General features: G+C 42.7%; 1 protein-coding gene across 1 annotated transcript in view; it reads right to left on the reverse strand.

Annotated features, from left to right (window-relative positions):
• Window positions 1-20,396, reverse strand: part of LOC308394299 (uncharacterized protein) — a 1,060,216-nt gene that overhangs the window by 57,958 nt on the left and 981,862 nt on the right. Inside the window, exons 40-42 of the mRNA XM_080878552.1 lie at window positions 17,934-18,128; window positions 6,254-6,430; window positions 3,702-3,878 (exon numbers count right to left, since the gene is read on the reverse strand). Coding sequence (XP_080734678.1) covers window positions 3,702-3,878; window positions 6,254-6,430; window positions 17,934-18,128 — 549 coding nt within the window. The remainder of the gene's footprint in view (window positions 1-3,701; window positions 3,879-6,253; window positions 6,431-17,933; window positions 18,129-20,396) is intronic.

Consider the following 20,396-nt stretch of genomic DNA (forward strand, 5'->3'; position numbering starts at 1 on the left):
TTCTGTTTGTTAGTTTGGTTTTTCTTTATTTGGTAAAGATTCAGAAATAAAGAGAAGATCACATGTTTGAATATTATATTAACGTTCTGTAATTACAACAAGTTGTAAAATCATTCCAGAGTGAGACAGAGACTGTGCAGAGACTGTAGAAGGACAGAGCAGCAGCAGAGCAGTCCAGATACACTGATGATCCTCTGTCAGATCCAGAGGGACACACAGGGCTGATGCTGGACTCTACATTGTGTCTGACAGTGGAGCTGTTCTCAGAGCAGTTCACTCTGCAGCACTGACAGTCATCTGCACTTCATTCCTCTGTCAGTCACTGCTGGATGAAGCTCTCCTCTCCACCTCCCAGTAACATGGCCCAGTCAGAGCGTCTCTACACACAAGCTGCTGCTGCTTCAACCTCTCTGGATCATCAGGACACAGCTGCTCCTCTCTCAGCACACACACCGTCCTGTTTACCATCATCAGCTCCTGCAGAGAGAAGGAGGAAGAGCAGAGGAGATAAACGAGTGTTTCCAGAGACTCTTCATCAGCTGTCAGTCAGTGATGCAGCACATCCAGTATAAAGAGCAGCAGGGACGTCAGTGCTGGGACTGTACTAGGACTCATTGTTGCTTCACTTTTTCTAATCTTTGGATTTTTATTGAAGTTGCTGAAAATGTTTTTCCCTCCTAGTTTGAGTTTGGACTTTCATTCATTAGAAGAACCTTGGTGTGTCCACTCTGAGCTCTGTAGGAACCCCAACAACAAGCCCAACAATCCAGATGGACGGTTCCAGCTGTTAACTGGAGGAATTCCATCCAAACATCTGCTCTCACTAAATTCTTCCTCACCTACAGACTGTGTTCTTCACTGCTTTAAACTTGGAAATCAATGCAGTCATTGGTCTGCATGCTGCTTTGTTCAGAGAGCTGATTGGCTGTTGACAGTGTTTGATCAGAGCGTGTCAGACGTTACTATGGTGACCATAAAGGTGAGAAACAGGAAGTGTTTGTGTCCAATCCTGAAGCCTGTCACCGTTCTCCTCTCACAGCTTCACTGAGAAGCTGCAGCTTTACAGGAAACACTGGATCTTTGTTTCATACTGACTGTGTTTAGTACAATACTGCTGACAGCACCACCCACTCACTCCATCACTCTACTGACCCCAGAGTCTCCAGTCTGTAGTCTGGACTCTTCTTAAGATCAGACAGCTGCTTCACATCTGGATCCTTCAGCTTGTTTCCATACAGGTCCAGCTCTCTCAGATGGGAGGGGTTGGACTTCAGTGCTGCTGCCAGATAATCACAGCTGATCTTTGACAAACCACAGAGAGTCAATCTGTATAAAGAATGAAAGATGTAAGTTTATTAGACAAAGTGCTTGAAATCATTCAGTGTTTCATCATCTGTTCAGAGCTGAAGAAGGTTCAGAATGTAGAAGTTTAGAAAATGGAAACTCCAAACAGCTGAAGCCAACAGGAAGCAGCTTCAAACAGGAAACTGTGCAGAGTTTCAGACTATATGTCCTGATGCAGCCAGTTGGATTTTGGAGATTTGAATCTCTGTTCTGTGACTAAGTCCTTGAATCATTTCTTCCAGTTGGTCCAACAAGACAGACTAAGTATTGGACATGTGTTGTGGCTCCATCAGGGGAGCTTCTAAATGTGATGTGATGGCCCCTCTGGGTCTGTCAGGTCACAGCATTGAAGAGAGCTCAAACTGGGCACACAGTTGTTCCAGTCTGGACCAAAGACTCTATACTGGGACTGAGGGACTGCTTTGACTGCACCCACTGGGACTTTTGAAAGGCTCATGTTCTCACTTAGATCATCGATTTCTACTGACATTTCTTTCTGGGAGAAATGGGGATTACTTTGGAAACAGGAAGTATTTTCCCCAATAAGCAGCCCTGGATTAGTAAATCACTCCAACATGTTCTCAGGCAGAAGAAGCTGTCTTGTTATGAGGGAGAGAAGAAAAAGATTGAGGCACAGAAACCTGTTGAAAGAGAGATAAAGCAGCTAAAATCAGGTGTAAAAGTAAAGCAGAGGATGAGCTGAATAAAGGACACTCAAGGCTGGCTTGGAAAGGAATGAAGTCCATGGTGGGGATGCAGAACAAGGAGCAAAGATGAATGTGATGCTGAATCAGCAGAAGACTTGGACTCATTTGATTCCAGCTTTGATATCATTGATTTCAATGAAGAGCTTTGTGATTGTAGCAAAGGGCTGGTAGCTCTGAGAGTCCCACTGATGAGGTGTTTGTGTGGAAATCTCTTAGTGGGACCAAAGAGAGAAAAAGCCCTGGTCCTGATGCTGTGGGAGGGAAATGATTGAAGTGTGCTGTGAGGAACTGACTGGGAGATTTTCACACATTTTCCAGTCCTCCTTGGAACAACAGGAAGTTCCCAGCATATGGAAACAAAGGTTAAGTGTCCTATGGCACTCAGTGATGATGGTGCTGTGGCCCCACCACCTCCACCTCTTTGTAAAGGAACTAACTGTAATCTGAAGCTTCAAATGGAACTAAGACTTCCTCCACTAGGTGGCAGTGTCTGATGAGAAAGTGTTAGTGGAGCTGGCCTGGAGTCAGAAACAGGAAGATGCAGGATTTGGGCTGAAATGGGCAAAAGTGGTTAGCACTAGTGCCTTAGAGCAAGAAGGTTGTAGGTTGAAGCTTGTTGGTCAGCTGGGCCTTTCTGTGGAGGTTGGATGTTCTCCCACAGTCCAATGAAATGCTGCTTAGGTTCATTGGTGCTTCTACATTGGCTGTAGGTGTGGATGTGAGGGAGTGCTTCTCTGTCGCTCTCTGTTGGCCCTGTGATGGACTGCTCACCTGTGCAGGTGGACCACGCCTCTTGCCCTATGACAGCTAGGGCACAGGCTGCAGCCCTGTGAGCCTAAGCTGAATAAACAGTTAGCAAAAATGATCCATAGATGGCCTGAAATCCCCCAGTTAGCAGTTTGGTAGATAGCTATGACATGCTAATCCCATCCAGCAGCTGTATTCTACCTGTAAGCTGATCCCTGCTGAGCCAAAGCACTTTTTCATATACAAATTACAACCTTTAATAGAAACCTATTGGTCAGCATCTTATTAGCCTGCTGTTAGCTTCATTCCACAGAAAACTGAGAGAAACTAACAGAGTTGATAAAGAATAAAGAGAAATGTGCTGATTTAAAGCCTTTGAAGTGCTTCAGATGATCTCTGTCCACTTCTGTCCACTCATTCATTCATGTAAGCTTTCTAATGCAGCTTTGATCTTCACAGTCTGCTTGATGAAACTCATTCTAACCCTGAATGTCAGAGTGTTCCTCCTTCTCTTTCCCATCATTCATGCTGGCAGTGGAGGAGATTTGGATGTTGGACTGTGTTTTGGATGATGTGTGTATGTTTGTGTTGGACTGCTGTCTGTAAAGCAAACGCACATTTTGCTTTGGATTTCAGTGTCACACAGACTTTAAGGTGCAATGAAGAGTTTGAGAGTTTCACAGTGAATTTTCCAGTGGAGGATTTTTCTTCTTCTTTGAAGGTTTGAAATGTGAACATTGTTCTGCTGCAGTCAATGGACTAAACCAGAGAAGAAGAAAACAGACTTTACCATGAAGATCCTCAGTGTGGATCAGTATAATATCAGCCTGATGTCTGCAGTTTAGTGTCAGCACAACTTTCACATCATATTCATCTCAGCACAACTAAAACATGCTGACTGACCTCAGAGTTTCAAGTTTACATCCTGGACTCTCCAGGAAACCACACAGATGCTTCACTCCTGGATCCTGCAGGTTGTAGTTGGAGCTCAGCTCCAGCTCTCTCAGATGGGAGGGGTTGGACTTCAGTGCTGCTGCCAGATAATCACAGCTGATCTCTGACAAACCACAGCCCCACAATCTGTATAAAGAATGAAAGATGTAAGTTTATTAGACAAAGTGCTTGAAATCATTCAGTGTTTCATCATCTGTTCAGAGCTGAAGAAGGTTCAGAATGTAGAAGTTTAGAAAATGGAAACTCCAAACAGCTGAAGCCAACAGGAAGCAGCTTCAAACAGGAAACTGTGCAGAGTTTCAGACTATATGTCCTGATGCAGCCAGTTGGATTTTGGAGATTTGAATCTCTGTTCTGTGACTAAGTCCTTGAATCATTTCTTCCAGTTGGTCCAACAAGACAGACTAAGTATTGGACATGTGTTGTGGCTCCATCAGGGGAGCTTCTAAATGTGATGTGATGGCCCCTCTGGGTCTGTCAGGTCACAGCATTGAAGAGAGCTCAAACTGGGCACACAGTTGTTCCAGTCTGGACCAAAGACTCTATACTGGGACTGAGGGACTGCTTTGACTGCACCCACTGGGACTTTTGAAAGGCTCATGTTCTCACTTAGATCATCGATTTCTACTGACATTTCTTTCTGGGAGAAATGGGGATTACTTTGGAAACAGGAAGTATTTTCCCCAATAAGCAGCCCTGGATTAGTAAATCACTCCAACATGTTCTCAGGCAGAAGAAGCTGTCTTGTTATGAGGGAGAGAAGAAAAAGATTGAGGCACAGAAACCTGTTGAAAGAGAGATAAAGCAGCTAAAATCAGGTGTAAAAGTAAAGCAGAGGATGAGCTGAATAAAGGACACTCAAGGCTGGCTTGGAAAGGAATGAAGTCCATGGTGGGGATGCAGAACAAGGAGCAAAGATGAATGTGATGCTGAATCAGCAGAAGACTTGGACTCATTTGATTCCAGCTTTGATATCATTGATTTCAATGAAGAGCTTTGTGATTGTAGCAAAGGGCTGGTAGCTCTGAGAGTCCCACTGATGAGGTGTTTGTGTGGAAATCTCTTAGTGGGACCAAAGAGAGAAAAAGCCCTGGTCCTGATGCTGTGGGAGGGAAATGATTGAAGTGTGCTGTGAGGAACTGACTGGGAGATTTTCACACATTTTCCAGTCCTCCTTGGAACAACAGGAAGTTCCCAGCATATGGAAACAAAGGTTAAGTGTCCTATGGCACTCAGTGATGATGGTGCTGTGGCCCCACCACCTCCACCTCTTTGTAAAGGAACTAACTGTAATCTGAAGCTTCAAATGGAACTAAGACTTCCTCCACTAGGTGGCAGTGTCTGATGAGAAAGTGTTAGTGGAGCTGGCCTGGAGTCAGAAACAGGAAGATGCAGGATTTGGGCTGAAATGGGCAAAAGTGGTTAGCACTAGTGCCTTAGAGCAAGAAGGTTGTAGGTTGAAGCTTGTTGGTCAGCTGGGCCTTTCTGTGGAGGTTGGATGTTCTCCCACAGTCCAATGAAATGCTGCTTAGGTTCATTGGTGCTTCTACATTGGCTGTAGGTGTGGATGTGAGGGAGTGCTTCTCTGTCGCTCTCTGTTGGCCCTGTGATGGACTGCTCACCTGTGCAGGTGGACCACGCCTCTTGCCCTATGACAGCTAGGGCACAGGCTGCAGCCCTGTGAGCCTAAGCTGAATAAACAGTTAGCAAAAATGATCCATAGATGGCCTGAAATCCCCCAGTTAGCAGTTTGGTAGATAGCTATGACATGCTAATCCCATCCAGCAGCTGTATTCTACCTGTAAGCTGATCCCTGCTGAGCCAAAGCACTTTTTCATATACAAATTACAACCTTTAATAGAAACCTATTGGTCAGCATCTTATTAGCCTGCTGTTAGCTTCATTCCACAGAAAACTGAGAGAAACTAACAGAGTTGATAAAGAATAAAGAGAAATGTGCTGATTTAAAGCCTTTGAAGTGCTTCAGATGATCTCTGTCCACTTCTGTCCACTCATTCATTCATGTAAGCTTTCTAATGCAGCTTTGATCTTCACAGTCTGCTTGATGAAACTCATTCTAACCCTGAATGTCAGAGTGTTCCTCCTTCTCTTTCCCATCATTCATGCTGGCAGTGGAGGAGATTTGGATGTTGGACTGTGTTTTGGATGATGTGTGTATGTTTGTGTTGGACTGCTGTCTGTAAAGCAAACGCACATTTTGCTTTGGATTTCAGTGTCAGACAGACTTTAAGGTGCAATGAAGAGTTTGAGAGTTTCACAGTGAATTTTCCAGTGGAGGATTTTTCTTCTTCTTTGAAGGTTTGAAATGTGAACATTGTTCTGCTGCAGTCAATGGACTAAACCAGAGAAGAAGAAAACAGACTTTACCATGAAGATCCTCAGTGTGGATCAGTATAATATCAGCCTGATGTCTGCAGTTTAGTGTCAGCACAACTTTCACATCATATTCATCTCAGCACAACTAAAACATGCTGACTGACCTCAGAGTTTCAAGTTTACATCCTGGACTCTCCAGGAAACCACACAGATGCTTCACTCCTGGATCCTGCAGGTTGTAGTTGGAGCTCAGCTCCAGCTCTCTCAGATGGGAGGGGTTGGACTTCAGTGCTGCTGCCAGATAATCACAGCTGATCTCTGACAAACCACAGCCCCACAATCTGTATAAAGAATGAAAGATGTAAGTTTATTAGACAAAGAGCTTGAAATCATTCAGTGTTTCATCATCTGTTCAGAGCTGAAGAAGGTTCAGAATGTAGAAGTTTAGAAAATGGAAACTCCAAACAGCTGAAGCCAACAGGAAGCAGCTTCAAACAAACACAACAAGAGAAAAAACTCTGAATGTTTCACATTAAAGTTGTACATTTCTCATAAAAACAGGACAAAGACTTGAAAAAGTCGTGTTTTTCCTTCCAGGAACCACATGGCTTCACTTTTAAAGGTGAAGTGTGACAGAAATGGACATATTTGAAGTCCAACACCTTTTTCCAGTCACATTATTAAAGCAGACAAACTACAAGCTCATTTTCATTCCAACAAGTCATCTTCTGACCTGGACTAACAACACTGGTCTCTATGTGCAGCTGGCTGTGAGACCAGTGCTCAGGGAGCGTCTACAAAGTGCAACACTGAAAGAACATCACACACTCATTTGCTTCCAGCACTTTCACACAAACATCTACTGTCATTATTGTCACCAAACTCTGTGGATCCTTTATTGCAAATTCAAATGGGATCAAATGGTCAGACAAAAGAGGCTTATGAGGAAATATGATGAAATGTTGTGTATTAGCAGCAAGTTATTGAATCTTTTTCCTCAGAAACCAAACAAAATGATTGACAAACATGTTTTTACAAACTCAGTGTTGGACTTGGATCAGCAGGATAAGCTGATGTTTAAAGGCATTTGAGTCTCGCTGTATGAGAGTCCAGTTCTTACTCAATATTTATGGATGATGTTCTTTCAGTGTTGCACTTTGTAGACGCTCCCTGAGCCTCACAGCCAGCTGCACATGGACCAGCTGACATTACCCAGCATTAGAGGCGGCTGTAAAAAATTCATGTTCCCATTTAAATGGTTTTAATTTGAATAAAACGATGTTGATTCATTCAATCCTGAATCGATGTTTAATATAAATGTATTTTGCCAGAATCTCAGGTTAAAGCTCACAAACTACTTCAACAAGCAGCAAACAGCTAAAACAGTAAATGAGAGCAGCTAAACACACAAAGATGGAAACACAGAGCGTGGATCGTTCACTCGACGGCACGTACACGGACACGCCGTCGGGGCTGAAAGTGGACAGCTCACAGATCCTGAAGCTGCAGGTTTCATCTGTCTCCAACCAAAACTGAGTGAAGCAGCAGCAAAAGAAGATCCAAACTCTGCTTCACGTTTGATCAATATGCTCATGAATTCTCTCTGACTTTGGCTGTTCCTGCCTGCACAGCTCTCTCTCTCTCAGTGTACTCCAAGAACAGCTTCAAACATCTGTTTCTGCATCATTCACTGTTTATTAGCCACCAGTCTGCTGTTGTGTTCAGTGCTGTCGGCCTCTGACAGTAAAGCCTCATTTCTGCTGTTCCATGGAAACTTTTTAAAATGATGACAGATTACAAACTCTCAGCTGTGTCTGTAATCAAACCTCTGTAACTTTGCTTCACTTCAGCAGCATCAGCTCATGTTCACATGTTGCTTCATGGTTTGCTTCAGTTTTTGATCGACTGCAGAATATTTTGAAGGTTATCTGCTATAAAAAGCCAGAAGAGGAAAATCTGCTTCATGTGTTTCTGTTTGATCCTCAGTGACTTTGACACAAAGGCCTCTGCTGTGATGATCACACCTCTGATCAAGTCTGACAGTGTCACAACTGATAAATGATCAGAGTTAGAATATTTCTGACTGTCTGCTGTGTGCCGTGACCTTTGACCTGCTAAAGACAGTCAGCTGTGGATTATTCATTGTTGTGTCTGATACTTAGAACTGTGAGGAAGAAGCTACACAGTTAATCAGGGTCCCCTCTCTCTGAATCAGGAAAGGTGGGCAGGCCGCGTGTGGGCCGCGGGCCATACGTTGAGTATCACTGTTTGAAATGTGAACATTGTTCTGCTGCAGTCAATGGACTAAACCAGAGAAGAAGAAAACAGACTTTACCATGAAGATCCTCAGTGTGGATCAGTATAATATCAGCCTGATGTCTGCAGTTTAGTGTCAGCACAACTTTCACATCATATTCATCTCAGCACAACTAAAACATGCTGACCTCAGAGTTTCAAGTTTACATCCTGGACTCTCCAGGAAACCACACAGATGCTTCACTCCTGGATCCTGCAGCTTGTAGTTGGAGCTCAGCTCCAGCTCTCTCAGATGGGAGGGGTTGGACTTCAGTGCTGCTGCCAGATAATCACAGCTGATCTCTGACAAACCACAGCTCCACAATCTGTATAAAGAATGAAAGATGTAAGTTTATTAGACAAAGTGCTTGAAATCATTCAGTGTTTCATCATCTGTTCAGAGCTGAAGAAGGTTCAGAATGTAGAAGTTTAGAAAATGGAAACTCCAAACAGCTGAAGCCAACAGGAAGCAGCTTCAAACAGGAAACTGTGCAGAGTTTCAGACTATATGTCCTGATGCAGCCAGTTGGATTTTGGAGATTTGAATCTCTGTTCTGTGACTAAGTCCTTGAATCATTTCTTCCAGTTGGTCCAACAAGACAGACTAAGTATTGGACATGTGTTGTGGCTCCATCAGGGGAGCTTCTAAATGTGATGTGATGGCCCCTCTGGGTCTGTCAGGTCACAGCACTGAAGAGAGCTCAAACTGGGCACACAGCTGTTCCAGTCTGGACCAAAGACTCTATACTGGGACTGAGGGACTGCTTTGACTGCACCCACTGGGACTTTTTAAAGGCTCATGTTCTCAATTAGATCATCGATTTCTACTGACATTTCTTTCTGGGAAAAATGGGGATTACTTTGGAAACAGGAAGTATTTTCCCCAATAAGCAGCCCTGGATTAGTAAATCACTCCAACATGTTCTCAGGCAGAAGAAGCTGTCTTGTTATGAGGGAGAGAAGAAAAAGATTGAGGCACAGAAACCTGTTGAAAGAGAGATAAAGCAGCTAAAATCAGGTGTAAAAGTAAAGCAGAGGATGAGCTGAATAAAGGACACTCAAGGCTGGCTTGGAAAGGAATGAAGTCCATGGTGGGGATGCAGAACAAGGAGCAAAGATGAATGTGATGCTGAATCAGCAGAAGACTTGGACTCATTTGATTCCAGCTTTGATATCATTGATTTCAATGAAGAGCTTTGTGATTGTAGCAAAGGGCTGGTAGCTCTGAGAGTCCCACTGATGAGGTGTTTGTGTGGAAATCTCTTAGTGGGACCAAAGAGAGAAAAAGCCCTGGTCCTGATGCTGTGGGAGGGAAATGATTGAAGTGTGCTGTGAGGAAGTGACTGGGAGATTTTCACACATTTTCCAGTCCTCCTTGGAACAACAGGAAGTTCCCAGCATATGGAAACAAAGGTTAAGTGTCCTATGGCACTCAGTGATGATGGTGCTGTGGCCCCACCACCTCCACCTCTTTGTAAAGGAACTAACTGTAATCTGAAGCTTCAAATGGAACTAAGACTTCCTCCACTAGGTGGCAGTGTCTGATGAGAAAGTGTTAGTGGAGCTGGCCTGGAGTCAGAAACAGGAAGATGCAGGATTTGGGCTGAAATGGGCAAAAGTGGTTAGCACTAGTGCCTTAGAGCAAGAAGGTTGTAGGTTGAAGCTTGTTGGTCAGCTGGGCCTTTCTGTGGAGGTTGGATGTTCTCCCACAGTCCAATGAAATGCTGCTTAGGTTCATTGGTGCTTCTACATTGGCTGTAGGTGTGGATGTGAGGGAGTGCTTCTCTGTCGCTCTCTGTTGGCCCTGTGATGGACTGCTCACCTGTGCAGGTGGACCACGCCTCTTGCCCTATGACAGCTAGGGCACAGGCTGCAGCCCTGTGAGCCTAAGCCGAATAAACAGTTAGCAAAAATGATCCATAGATGGCCTGAAATCCCCCAGTTAGCAGTTTGGTAGATAGCTATGACATGCTAATCCCATCCAGCAGCTGTATTCTACCTGTAAGCTGATCCCTGCTGAGCCAAAGCACTTTTTCATATACAAATTACAACCTTTAATAGAAACCTATTGGTCAGCATCTTATTAGCCTGCTGTTAGCTTCATTCCACAGAAAACTGAGAGAAACTAACAGAGTTGATAAAGAATAAAGAGAAATGTGCTGATTTAAAGCCTTTGAAGTGCTTCAGATGATCTCTGTCCACTTCTGTCCACTCATTCATTCATGTAAGCTTTCTAATGCAGCTTTGATCTTCACAGTCTGCTTGATGAAACTAGTTCTAACCCTGAATGTCAGAGTGTTCCTGCTTCTCTTTCCCATCATTCATGCTGGCAGTGGAGGAGATTTGGATGTTGGACTGTGTTTTGGATGATGTGTGTATGTTTGTGTTGGACTGCTGTCTGTAAAGCAAACGCACATTTTGCTTTGGATTTCAGTGTCACACAGACTTTAAGGTGCAATGAAGAGTTTGAGAGTTTCACAGTGAATTTTCCAGTGGAGGATTTTTCTTCTTCTTTGAAGGTTTGAAATGTGAACATTGTTCTGCTGCAGTCAATGGACTAAACCAGAGAAGAAGAAAACATACTTTACCATGAAGATCCTCAGTGTGGATCAGTATAATATCAGCCTGATGTCTGCAGTTTAGTGTCAGCACAACTTTCACATCATATTCATCTCAGCACAACTAAAACATGCTGACTGACCTCAGAGTTTCAAGTTTACATCCTGGACTCTCCAGGAAACCACACAGATGCTTCACTCCTGGATCCTGCAGCTTGTAGTTGGAGCTCAGCTCCAGCTCTCTCAGATGGGAGGGGTTGGACTTCAGTGCTGCTGCCAGATAATCACAGCTGATCTCTGACAAACCACAGCCCCTCAATCTGTATAGAGAATGAAAGATGTAAGTTTATTAGACAAAGTGCTTGAAATCATTCAGTGTTTCATCATCTGTTCAGAGCTGAAGAAGGTTCAGAATGTAGAAGTTTAGAAAATGGAAACTCCAAACAGCTGAAGCCAACAGGAAGCAGCTTCAAACAAACACAACAAGAGAAAAAACTCTGAATGTTTCACATTAAAGTCGTACATTTCTCATAAAAACAGGACAAAGACTTGAAAAAGTCGTGTGTTTCCTTCCAGGAACCACATGGCTTCACTTTTAAAGGTGAAGTGTGACAGAAATGGACATATTTGAAGTCCAACACCTTTTTCCAGTCACATTATTAAAGCAGACAAACTACAAGCTCATTTTCATTCCAACAAGTCATCTTCTGACCTGGACTAACAACACTGGTCTCTATGTGCAGCTGGCTGTGAGACCAGTGCTCAGGGAGCGTCTACAAAGTGCAACACTGAAAGAACATCACACACTCATTTGCTTCCAGCACTTTCACACAAACATCTACTGTCATTATTGTCACCAAACTCTGTGGATCCTTTATTGCAAATTCAAATGGGATCAAATGGTCAGACAAAAGAGGGTTATGAGGAAATATGATGAAATGTTGTGTATTAGCAGCAAGTTATTGAATCTTTTTCCTCAGAAACCAAACAAAATGATTGACAAACATGTTTTTACAAACTCAGTGTTGGACTTGGATCAGCAGGATAAGCTGATGTTTAAAGGCATTTGAGTCTCGCTGTATGAGAGTCCAGTTCTTACTCAATATTTATGGATGATGTTCTTTCAGTGTTGCACTTTGTAGACGCTCCCTGAGCCTCACAGCCAGCTGCACATGGACCAGCTGACATTACCCAGCATTAGAGGCGGCTGTAAAAAATTCATGTTCCCATTTAAATGGTTTTAATTTGAATAAAACGATGTTGATTCATTCAATCCTGAATCGATGTTTAATATAAATGTATTTTGCCAGAATCTCAGGTTAAAGCTCACAAACTATTTCAACAAGCAGCAAACAGATAAAACAGTAAATGAGAGCAGCTAAACACACAAAGATGGAAACACAGAGCGTGGATCGTTCACTCGACGGCACGTACACGGACACGCCGTCGGGGCTGAAAGTGGACAGCTCACAGATCCTGAAGCTGCAGGTTTCATCTGTCTCCAACCAAAACTGAGTGAAGCAGCAGCAAAAGAAGATCCAAACTCTGCTTCACGTTTGATCAATATGCTCATGAATTCTCTCTGACTTTGGCTGTTCCTGCCTGCACAGCTCTCTCTCTCTCAGTGTACTCCAAGAACAGCTTCAAACATCTGTTTCTGCATCATTCACTGTTTATTAGCCACCAGTCTGCTGTTGTGTTCAGTGCTGTTGGCCTCTGACAGTAAAGCCTCATTTCTGCTGTTCCATGGAAACTTTTTAAAATGATGACAGATTACAAACTCTCAGCTGTGTCTGTAATCAAACCTCTGTAACTTTGCTTCACTTCAGCAGCATCAGCTCATGTTCACATGTTGCTTCATGGTTTGCTTCAGTTTTTGATCGACTGCAGAATATTTTGAAGGTTATCTGCTATAAAAAGCCAGAAGAGGAAAATCTGCTTCATGTGTTTCTGTTTGATCCTCAGTGACTTTGACACAAAGGCCTCTGCTGTGATGATCACACCTCTGATCAAGTCTCACAGTGTCACAACTGATAAATGATCAGAGTTAGAATATTTCTGACTGTCTGCTGTGTGCCGTGACCTTTGACCTGCTAAAGACAGTCAGCTGTGGATTATTCATTGTTGTGTCTGATACTTAGAACTGTGAGGAAGAAGCTACACAGTTAATCAGGGTCCCCTCTCTCTGAATCAGGAAAGGTGGGCAGGCCGCGTGTGGGCCGTGGGCCATACGTTGAGTATCACTGTTTGAAATGTGAACATTGTTCTGCTGCAGTCAATGGACTAAACCAGAGAAGAAGAAAACAGACTTTACCATGAAGATCCTCAGTGTGGATCAGTATAATATCAGCCTGATGTCTGCAGTTTAGTGTCAGCACAACTTTCACATCATATTCATCTCAGCACAACTAAAACATGCTGACTGACCTCAGAGTTTCAAGTTTACATCCTGGACTCTCCAGGAAACCACACAGATGCTTCACTCCTGGATCCTGCAGCTTGTTGTTGTCGCTCAGGTCCAGCTCTCTCAGATGGGAGGGGTTGGACTTCAGTGCTGCTGCCAGATAATCACAGCTGATCTCTGACAAACCACAGTCCCTCAATCTGTATAAAGAATGAAAGATGTAAGTTTATTAGACAAAGTGCTTGAAATCATTCAGTGTTTCATCATCTGTTCAGAGCTGAAGAAGGTTCAGAATGTAGAAGTTTAGAAAATGGAAACTCCAAACAGCTGAAGCCAACAGGAAGCAGCTTCAAACAAACACAACAAGAGAAAAAACTCTGAATGTTTCACATTAAAGTCGTACATTTCTCATAAAAACAGGACAAAGACTTGAAAAAGTCGTGTGTTTCCTTCCAGGAACCACATGGCTTCACTTTTAAAGGTGAAGTGTGACAGAAATGGACATATTTGAAGTCCAACACCTTTTTCCAGTCACATTATTAAAGCAGACAAACTACAAGCTCATTTTCATTCCAACAAGTCATCTTCTGACCTGGACTAACAACACTGGTCTCTATGTGCAGCTGGCTGTGAGACCAGTGCTCAGGGAGCGTCTACAAAGTGCAACACTGAAAGAACATCACACACTCATTTGCTTCCAGCACTTTCACACAAACATCTACTGTCATTATTGTCACCAAACTCTGTGGATCCTTTATTGCAAATTCAAATGGGATCAAATGGTCAGACAAAAGAGGGTTATGAGGAAATATGATGAAATGTTGTGTATTAGCAGCAAGTTATTGAATCTTTTTCCTCAGAAACCAAACAAAATGATTGACAAACATGTTTTTACAAACTCAGTGTTGGACTTGGATCAGCAGGATAAGCTGATGTTTAAAGGCATTTGAGTCTCGCTGTATGAGAGTCCAGTTCTTACTCAATATTTATGGATGATGTTCTTTCAGTGTTGCACTTTGTAGACGCTCCCTGAGCCTCACAGCCAGCTGCACATGGACCAGCTGACATTACCCAGCATTAGAGGCGGCTGTAAAAAATTCATGTTCCCATTTAAATGGTTTTAATTTGAATAAAACGATGTTGATTCATTCAATCCTGAATCGATGTTTAATATAAATGTATTTTGCCAGAATCTCAGGTTAAAGCTCACAAACTATTTCAACAAGCAGCAAACAGATAAAACAGTAAATGAGAGCAGCTAAACACACAAAGATGGAAACACAGAGCGTGGATCGTTCACTCGACGGCACGTACACGGACACGCCGTCGGGGCTGAAAGTGGACAGCTCACAGATCCTGAAGCTGCAGGTTTCATCTGTCTCCAACCAAAACTGAGTGAAGCAGCAGCAAAAGAAGATCCAAACTCTGCTTCACGTTTGATCAATATGCTCATGAATTCTCTCTGACTTTGGCTGTTCCTGCCTGCACAGCTCTCTCTCTCTCAGTGTACTCCAAGAACAGCTTCAAACATCTGTTTCTGCATCATTCACTGTTTATTAGCCACCAGTCTGCTGTTGTGTTCAGTGCTGTTGGCCTCTGACAGTAAAGCCTCATTTCTGCTGTTCCATGGAAACTTTTTAAAATGATGACAGATTACAAACTCTCAGCTGTGTCTGTAATCAAACCTCTGTAACTTTGCTTCACTTCAGCAGCATCAGCTCATGTTCACATGTTGCTTCATGGTTTGCTTCAGTTTTTGATCGACTGCAGAATATTTTGAAGGTTATCTGCTATAAAAAGCCAGAAGAGGAAAATCTGCTTCATGTGTTTCTGTTTGATCCTCAGTGACTTTGACACAAAGGCCTCTGCTGTGATGATCACACCTCTGATCAAGTCTCACAGTGTCACAACTGATAAATGATCAGAGTTAGAATATTTCTGACTGTCTGCTGTGTGCCGTGACCTTTGACCTGCTAAAGACAGTCAGCTGTGGATTATTCATTGTTGTGTCTGATACTTAGAACTGTGAGGAAGAAGCTACACAGTTAATCAGGGTCCCCTCTCTCTGAATCAGGAAAGGTGGGCAGGCCGCGTGTGGGCCGCGGGCCATACGTTGAGTATCACTGTTTGAAATGTGAACATTGTTCTGCTGCAGTCAATGGACTAAACCAGAGAAGAAGAAAACAGACTTTACCATGAAGATCCTCAGTGTGGATCAGTATAATATCAGCCTGATGTCTGCAGTTTAGTGTCAGCACAACTTTCACATCATATTCATCTCAGCACAACTAAAACATGCTGACCTCAGAGTTTCAAGTTTACATCCTGGACTCTCCAGGAAACCACACAGATGCTTCACTCCTGGATCCTGCAGCTTGTTGTTGTCGCTCAGGTCCAGCTCTCTCAGATGGGAGGGGTTGGACTTCAGTGCTGCTGCCAGATAATCACAGCTGATCTCTGACAAACCACAGTCCCTCAATCTGTATAAAGAATGAAAGATGTAAGTTTATTAGACAAAGTGCTTGAAATCATTCAGTGTTTCATCATCTGTTCAGAGCTGAAGAAGGTTCAGAATGTAGAAGTTTAGAAAATGGAAACTCCAAACAGCTGAAGCCAACAGGAAGCAGCTTCAAACAAACACAACAAGAGAAAAAACTCTGAATGTTTCACATTAAAGTCGTACATTTCTCATAAAAACAGGACAAAGACTTGAAAAAGTCGTGTTTTTCCTTCCAGGAACCACATGGCTTCACTTTTAAAGGTGAAGTGTGACAGAAATGGACATATTTGAAGTCCAACACCTTTTTCCAGTCACATTATTAAAGCAGACAAACTACAAGCTCATTTTCATTCCAACAAGTCATCTTCTGACCTGGACTAACAACACTGGTCTCTATGTGCAGCTGGCTGTGAGACCAGTGCTCAGGGAGCGTCTACAAAGTGCAACACTGAAAGAACATCACACACTCATTTGCTTCCAGCACTTTCACACAAACATCTACTGTCATTATTGTCACCAAACTCTGTGGATCCTTTATTGCAAATTCAAATGGGATCAAATGGTCAGACAAAAGAGGGTTATGAGGAAATATGATGAAATGTTGTGTATTAGCAGCAACTTATTGAATCATTTTCCTCAGAAACCAAACAAAATGATTGACAAACATGTTTTTACAAACTCAGTGTTGGACTTGGATCAGCAGGATAAGCTGATGTTTAAAGGCATTTGAGTCTCGCTGTATGAGAGTCCAGTTCTTACTCAATATTTATGGATGATGTTCTTTCAGTGTTGCACTTTGTAGACGCTCCCTGAGCCTCACAGCCAGCTGCACATGGACCAGCTGACATTACCCAGCATTAGAGGCGGCTGTAAAAAATTCATGTTCCCATTTAAATGGTTTTAATTTGAATAAAACGATGTTGATTCATTCAATCCTGAATCGATGTTTAATATAAATGTATTTTGCCAGAATCTCAGGTTAAAGCTCACAAACTATTTCAACAAGCAGCAAACAGCTAAAACAGTAAATGAGAGCAGCTAAACACACAAAGATGGAAACACAGAGCGTGGATCGTTCACTCGACGGCACGTACACGGACACGCCGTCGGGGCTGAAAGTGGACAGCTCACAGATCCTGAAGCTGCAGGTTTCATCTGTCTCCAACCAAAACTGAGTGAAGCAGCAGCAGCAGAAGATCCAAACTCTGCTTCACGTTTGATCAATATGCTCATGAATTCTCTCTGACTTTGGCTGTTCCTGCCTGCACAGCTCTCTCTCTCTCAGTGTACTCCAAGAACAGCTTCAAACATCTGTTTCTGCATCATTCACTGTTTATTAGCCACCAGTCTGCTGTTGTGTTCAGTGCTGTCGGCCTCTGACAGTAAAGCCTCATTTCTGCTGTTCCATGGAAACTTTTTAAAATGATGACAGATTACAAACTCTCAGCTGTGTCTGTAATCAAACCTCTGTAACTTTGCTTCACTTCAGCAGCATCAGCTCATGTTCACATGTTGCTTCATGGTTTGCTTCAGTTTTTGATCGACTGCAGAATATTTTGAAGGTTATCTGCTATAAAAAGCCAGAAGAGGAAAATCTGCTTCATGTGTTTCTGTTTGATCCTCAGTGACTTTGACACAAAGGCCTCTGCTGTGATGATCACACCTCTGATCAAGTCTCACAGTGTCACAACTGATAAATGATCAGAGTTAGAATATTTCTGACTGTCTGCTGTGTGCCGTGACCTTTGACCTGCTAAAGACAGTCAGCTGTGGATTATTCATTGTTGTGTCTGATACTTAGAACTGTGAGGAAGAAGCTACACAGTTAATCAGGGTCCCCTCTCTCTGAATCAGGAAAGGTGGGCAGGCCGCGTGTGGGCCGCGGGCCATACGTTGAGTATCACTGTTTGAAATGTGAACATTGTTCTGCTGCAGTCAATGGACTAAACCAGAGAAGAAGAAAACAGACTTTACCATGAAGATCCTCAGTGTGGATCAGTATAATATCAGCCTGATGTCTGCAGTTTAGTGTCAGCACAACTTTCACATCATATTCATCTCAGCACAACTAAAACATGCTGACTGACCTCAGAGTTTCAAGTTTACATCCTGGACTCTCCAGGAAACCACACAGATGCTTCACTCCTGGATCCTGCAGGTTGTCCTTAGTTGAAGAAGAGGAGTCATTACTCAGGTCCAGCTCTCTCAGATGGGAGGGGTTGGACTTCAGTGCTGCTGCCAGATAATCACAGCTGATCTCTGACAAACCACAGCTCTTCAATCTGTATAAAGAATGAAAGATGTAAGTTTATTAGACAAAGTGCTTGAAATCATTCAGTGTTTCATCATCTGTTCAGAGCTGAAGAAGGTTCAGAATGTAGAAGTTTAGAAAATGGAAACTCCAAACAGCTGAAGCCAACAGGAAGCAGCTTCAAACAAACACAACAAGAGAAAAAACTCTGAATGTTTCACATTAAAGTCGTACATTTCTCATAAAAACAGGACAAAGACTTGAAAAAGTCGTGTTTTTCCTTCCAGGAACCACATGGCTTCACTTTTAAAGGTGAAGTGTGACAGAAATGGACATATTTGAAGTCCAACACCTTTTTCCAGTCACATTATTAAAGCAGACAAACTACAAGCTCATTTTCATTCCAACAAGTCATCTTCTGACCTGGACTAACAACACTGGTCTCTATGTGCAGCTGGCTGTGAGACCAGTGCTCAGGGAGCGTCTACAAAGTGCAACACTGAAAGAACATCACACACTCATTTGCTTCCAGCACTTTCACACAAACATCTACTGTCATTATTGTCACCAAACTCTGTGGATCCTTTATTGCAAATTCAAATGGGATCAAATGGTCAGACAAAAGAGGGTTATGAGGAAATATGATGAAATGTTGTGTATTAGCAGCAAGTTATTGAATCTTTTTCCTCAGAAACCAAACAAAATGATTGACAAACATGTTTTTACAAACTCAGTGTTGGACTTGGATCAGCAGGATAAGCTGATGTTTAAAGGCATTTGAGTCTCGCTGTATGAGAGTCCAGTTCTTACTCAATATTTATGGATGATGTTCTTTCAGTGTTGCACTTTGTAGACGCTCCCTGAGCCTCACAGCCAGCTGCACATGGACCAGCTGACATTACCCAGCATTAGAGGCGGCTGTAAAAAATTCATGTTCCCATTTAAATGGTTTTAATTTGAATAAAACGATGTTGATTCATTCAATCCTGAATCGATGTTTAATATAAATGTATTTTGCCAGAATCTCAGGTTAAAGCTCACAAACTATTTCAACAAGCAGCAAACAGCTAAAACAGTAAATGAGAGCAGCTAAACACACAAAGATGGAAACACAGAGCGTGGATCGTTCACTCGACGGCACGTACACGGACACGCCGTCGGGGCTGAAAGTGGACAGCTCACAGATCCTGAAGCTGCAGGTTTCATCTGTCTCCAACCAAAACTGAGTGAAGCAGCAGCAAAAGAAGATCCAAACTCTGCTTCACGTTTGATCAATATGCTCATGAATTCTCTCTGACTTTGGCTGTTCCTGCCTGCACAGCTCTCTCTCTCTCAGTGTACTCCAAGAACAGCTTCAAACATCTGTTTCTGCATCATTCACTGTTTATTACCCACCAGTCTGCTGTTGTGTTCAGTGCTGTCGGCCTCTGACAGTAAAGCCTCATTTCTGCTGCTCAACACTGAAGAAATGTAAACTTTTCAAAATGATGACAAATTGGAAAACACCTAAACCCAGGAGATGTAACCCTTCTCTCTGGGGCGGAGGCAAGCGGACCACCTCTTTGATTAGAGCTGTGTCTCTAATCAAAGCAGAGATGGAACGATGCCACTTTTTTTTTTTAATATCTTGCTGCATTTTGTATAAGTTCATACTCAAGTTTAAAAAATCTAAACACTAAAGCTGTTCTGTTATACCTGTCTGCAAAAACACACTGCAGCCAAAACATTAGACAATACTGATCTTTGTATTTAAACTTTTTTCAGAACTTTAAATCTAAAGTATTTAAAGTAATATTCAAAAGTCATTTAAATCAGTCTGATGCAGACTTCAAAAACTCTTTGGTTGTGACTAAAAGAAGTGCAACATCAGCACCAAATAATGTTTCTATTGAACAACTAACACAAACAGGTTGTAGAATGGAGCCTTTTATACTCACAGCTGAACAGAAACAACATCCAGAGTCGAAAACAGTGCAAATAACTGCAAACAGGCTTCATGACACTCATGTTTGATCAGATTCACTCCCTGCTCTCACACAGCAACTCCAGACCTGCATTCATCTTTTCCCTCTGAACCCCCCAAACATACAAACCCTGAGCCACTACCATTGCCCTTTCACTGACTGCCCCACTCCACCATTTGACCCTTAGAACTGAAGACGCTTCTCTCATAAGAGGTGAAACATCTTCAAGGAAACTTAAAGAAGTCCAGATGCTTTTCTTTCCAAGCTTCTTAGACTACGATGACCTGGATGTCTGAGAACCTTCACAGACTGATTTTACAAGAACAACTTGTGTC

The sequence above is a fragment of the Rhamphochromis sp. 'chilingali' genome, assembly GCF_963969265.1.
Source record: "Rhamphochromis sp. 'chilingali' genome assembly, chromosome: 3".
Taxonomy (NCBI): Eukaryota; Metazoa; Chordata; class Actinopteri; order Cichliformes; family Cichlidae; genus Rhamphochromis; species Rhamphochromis sp. 'chilingali'.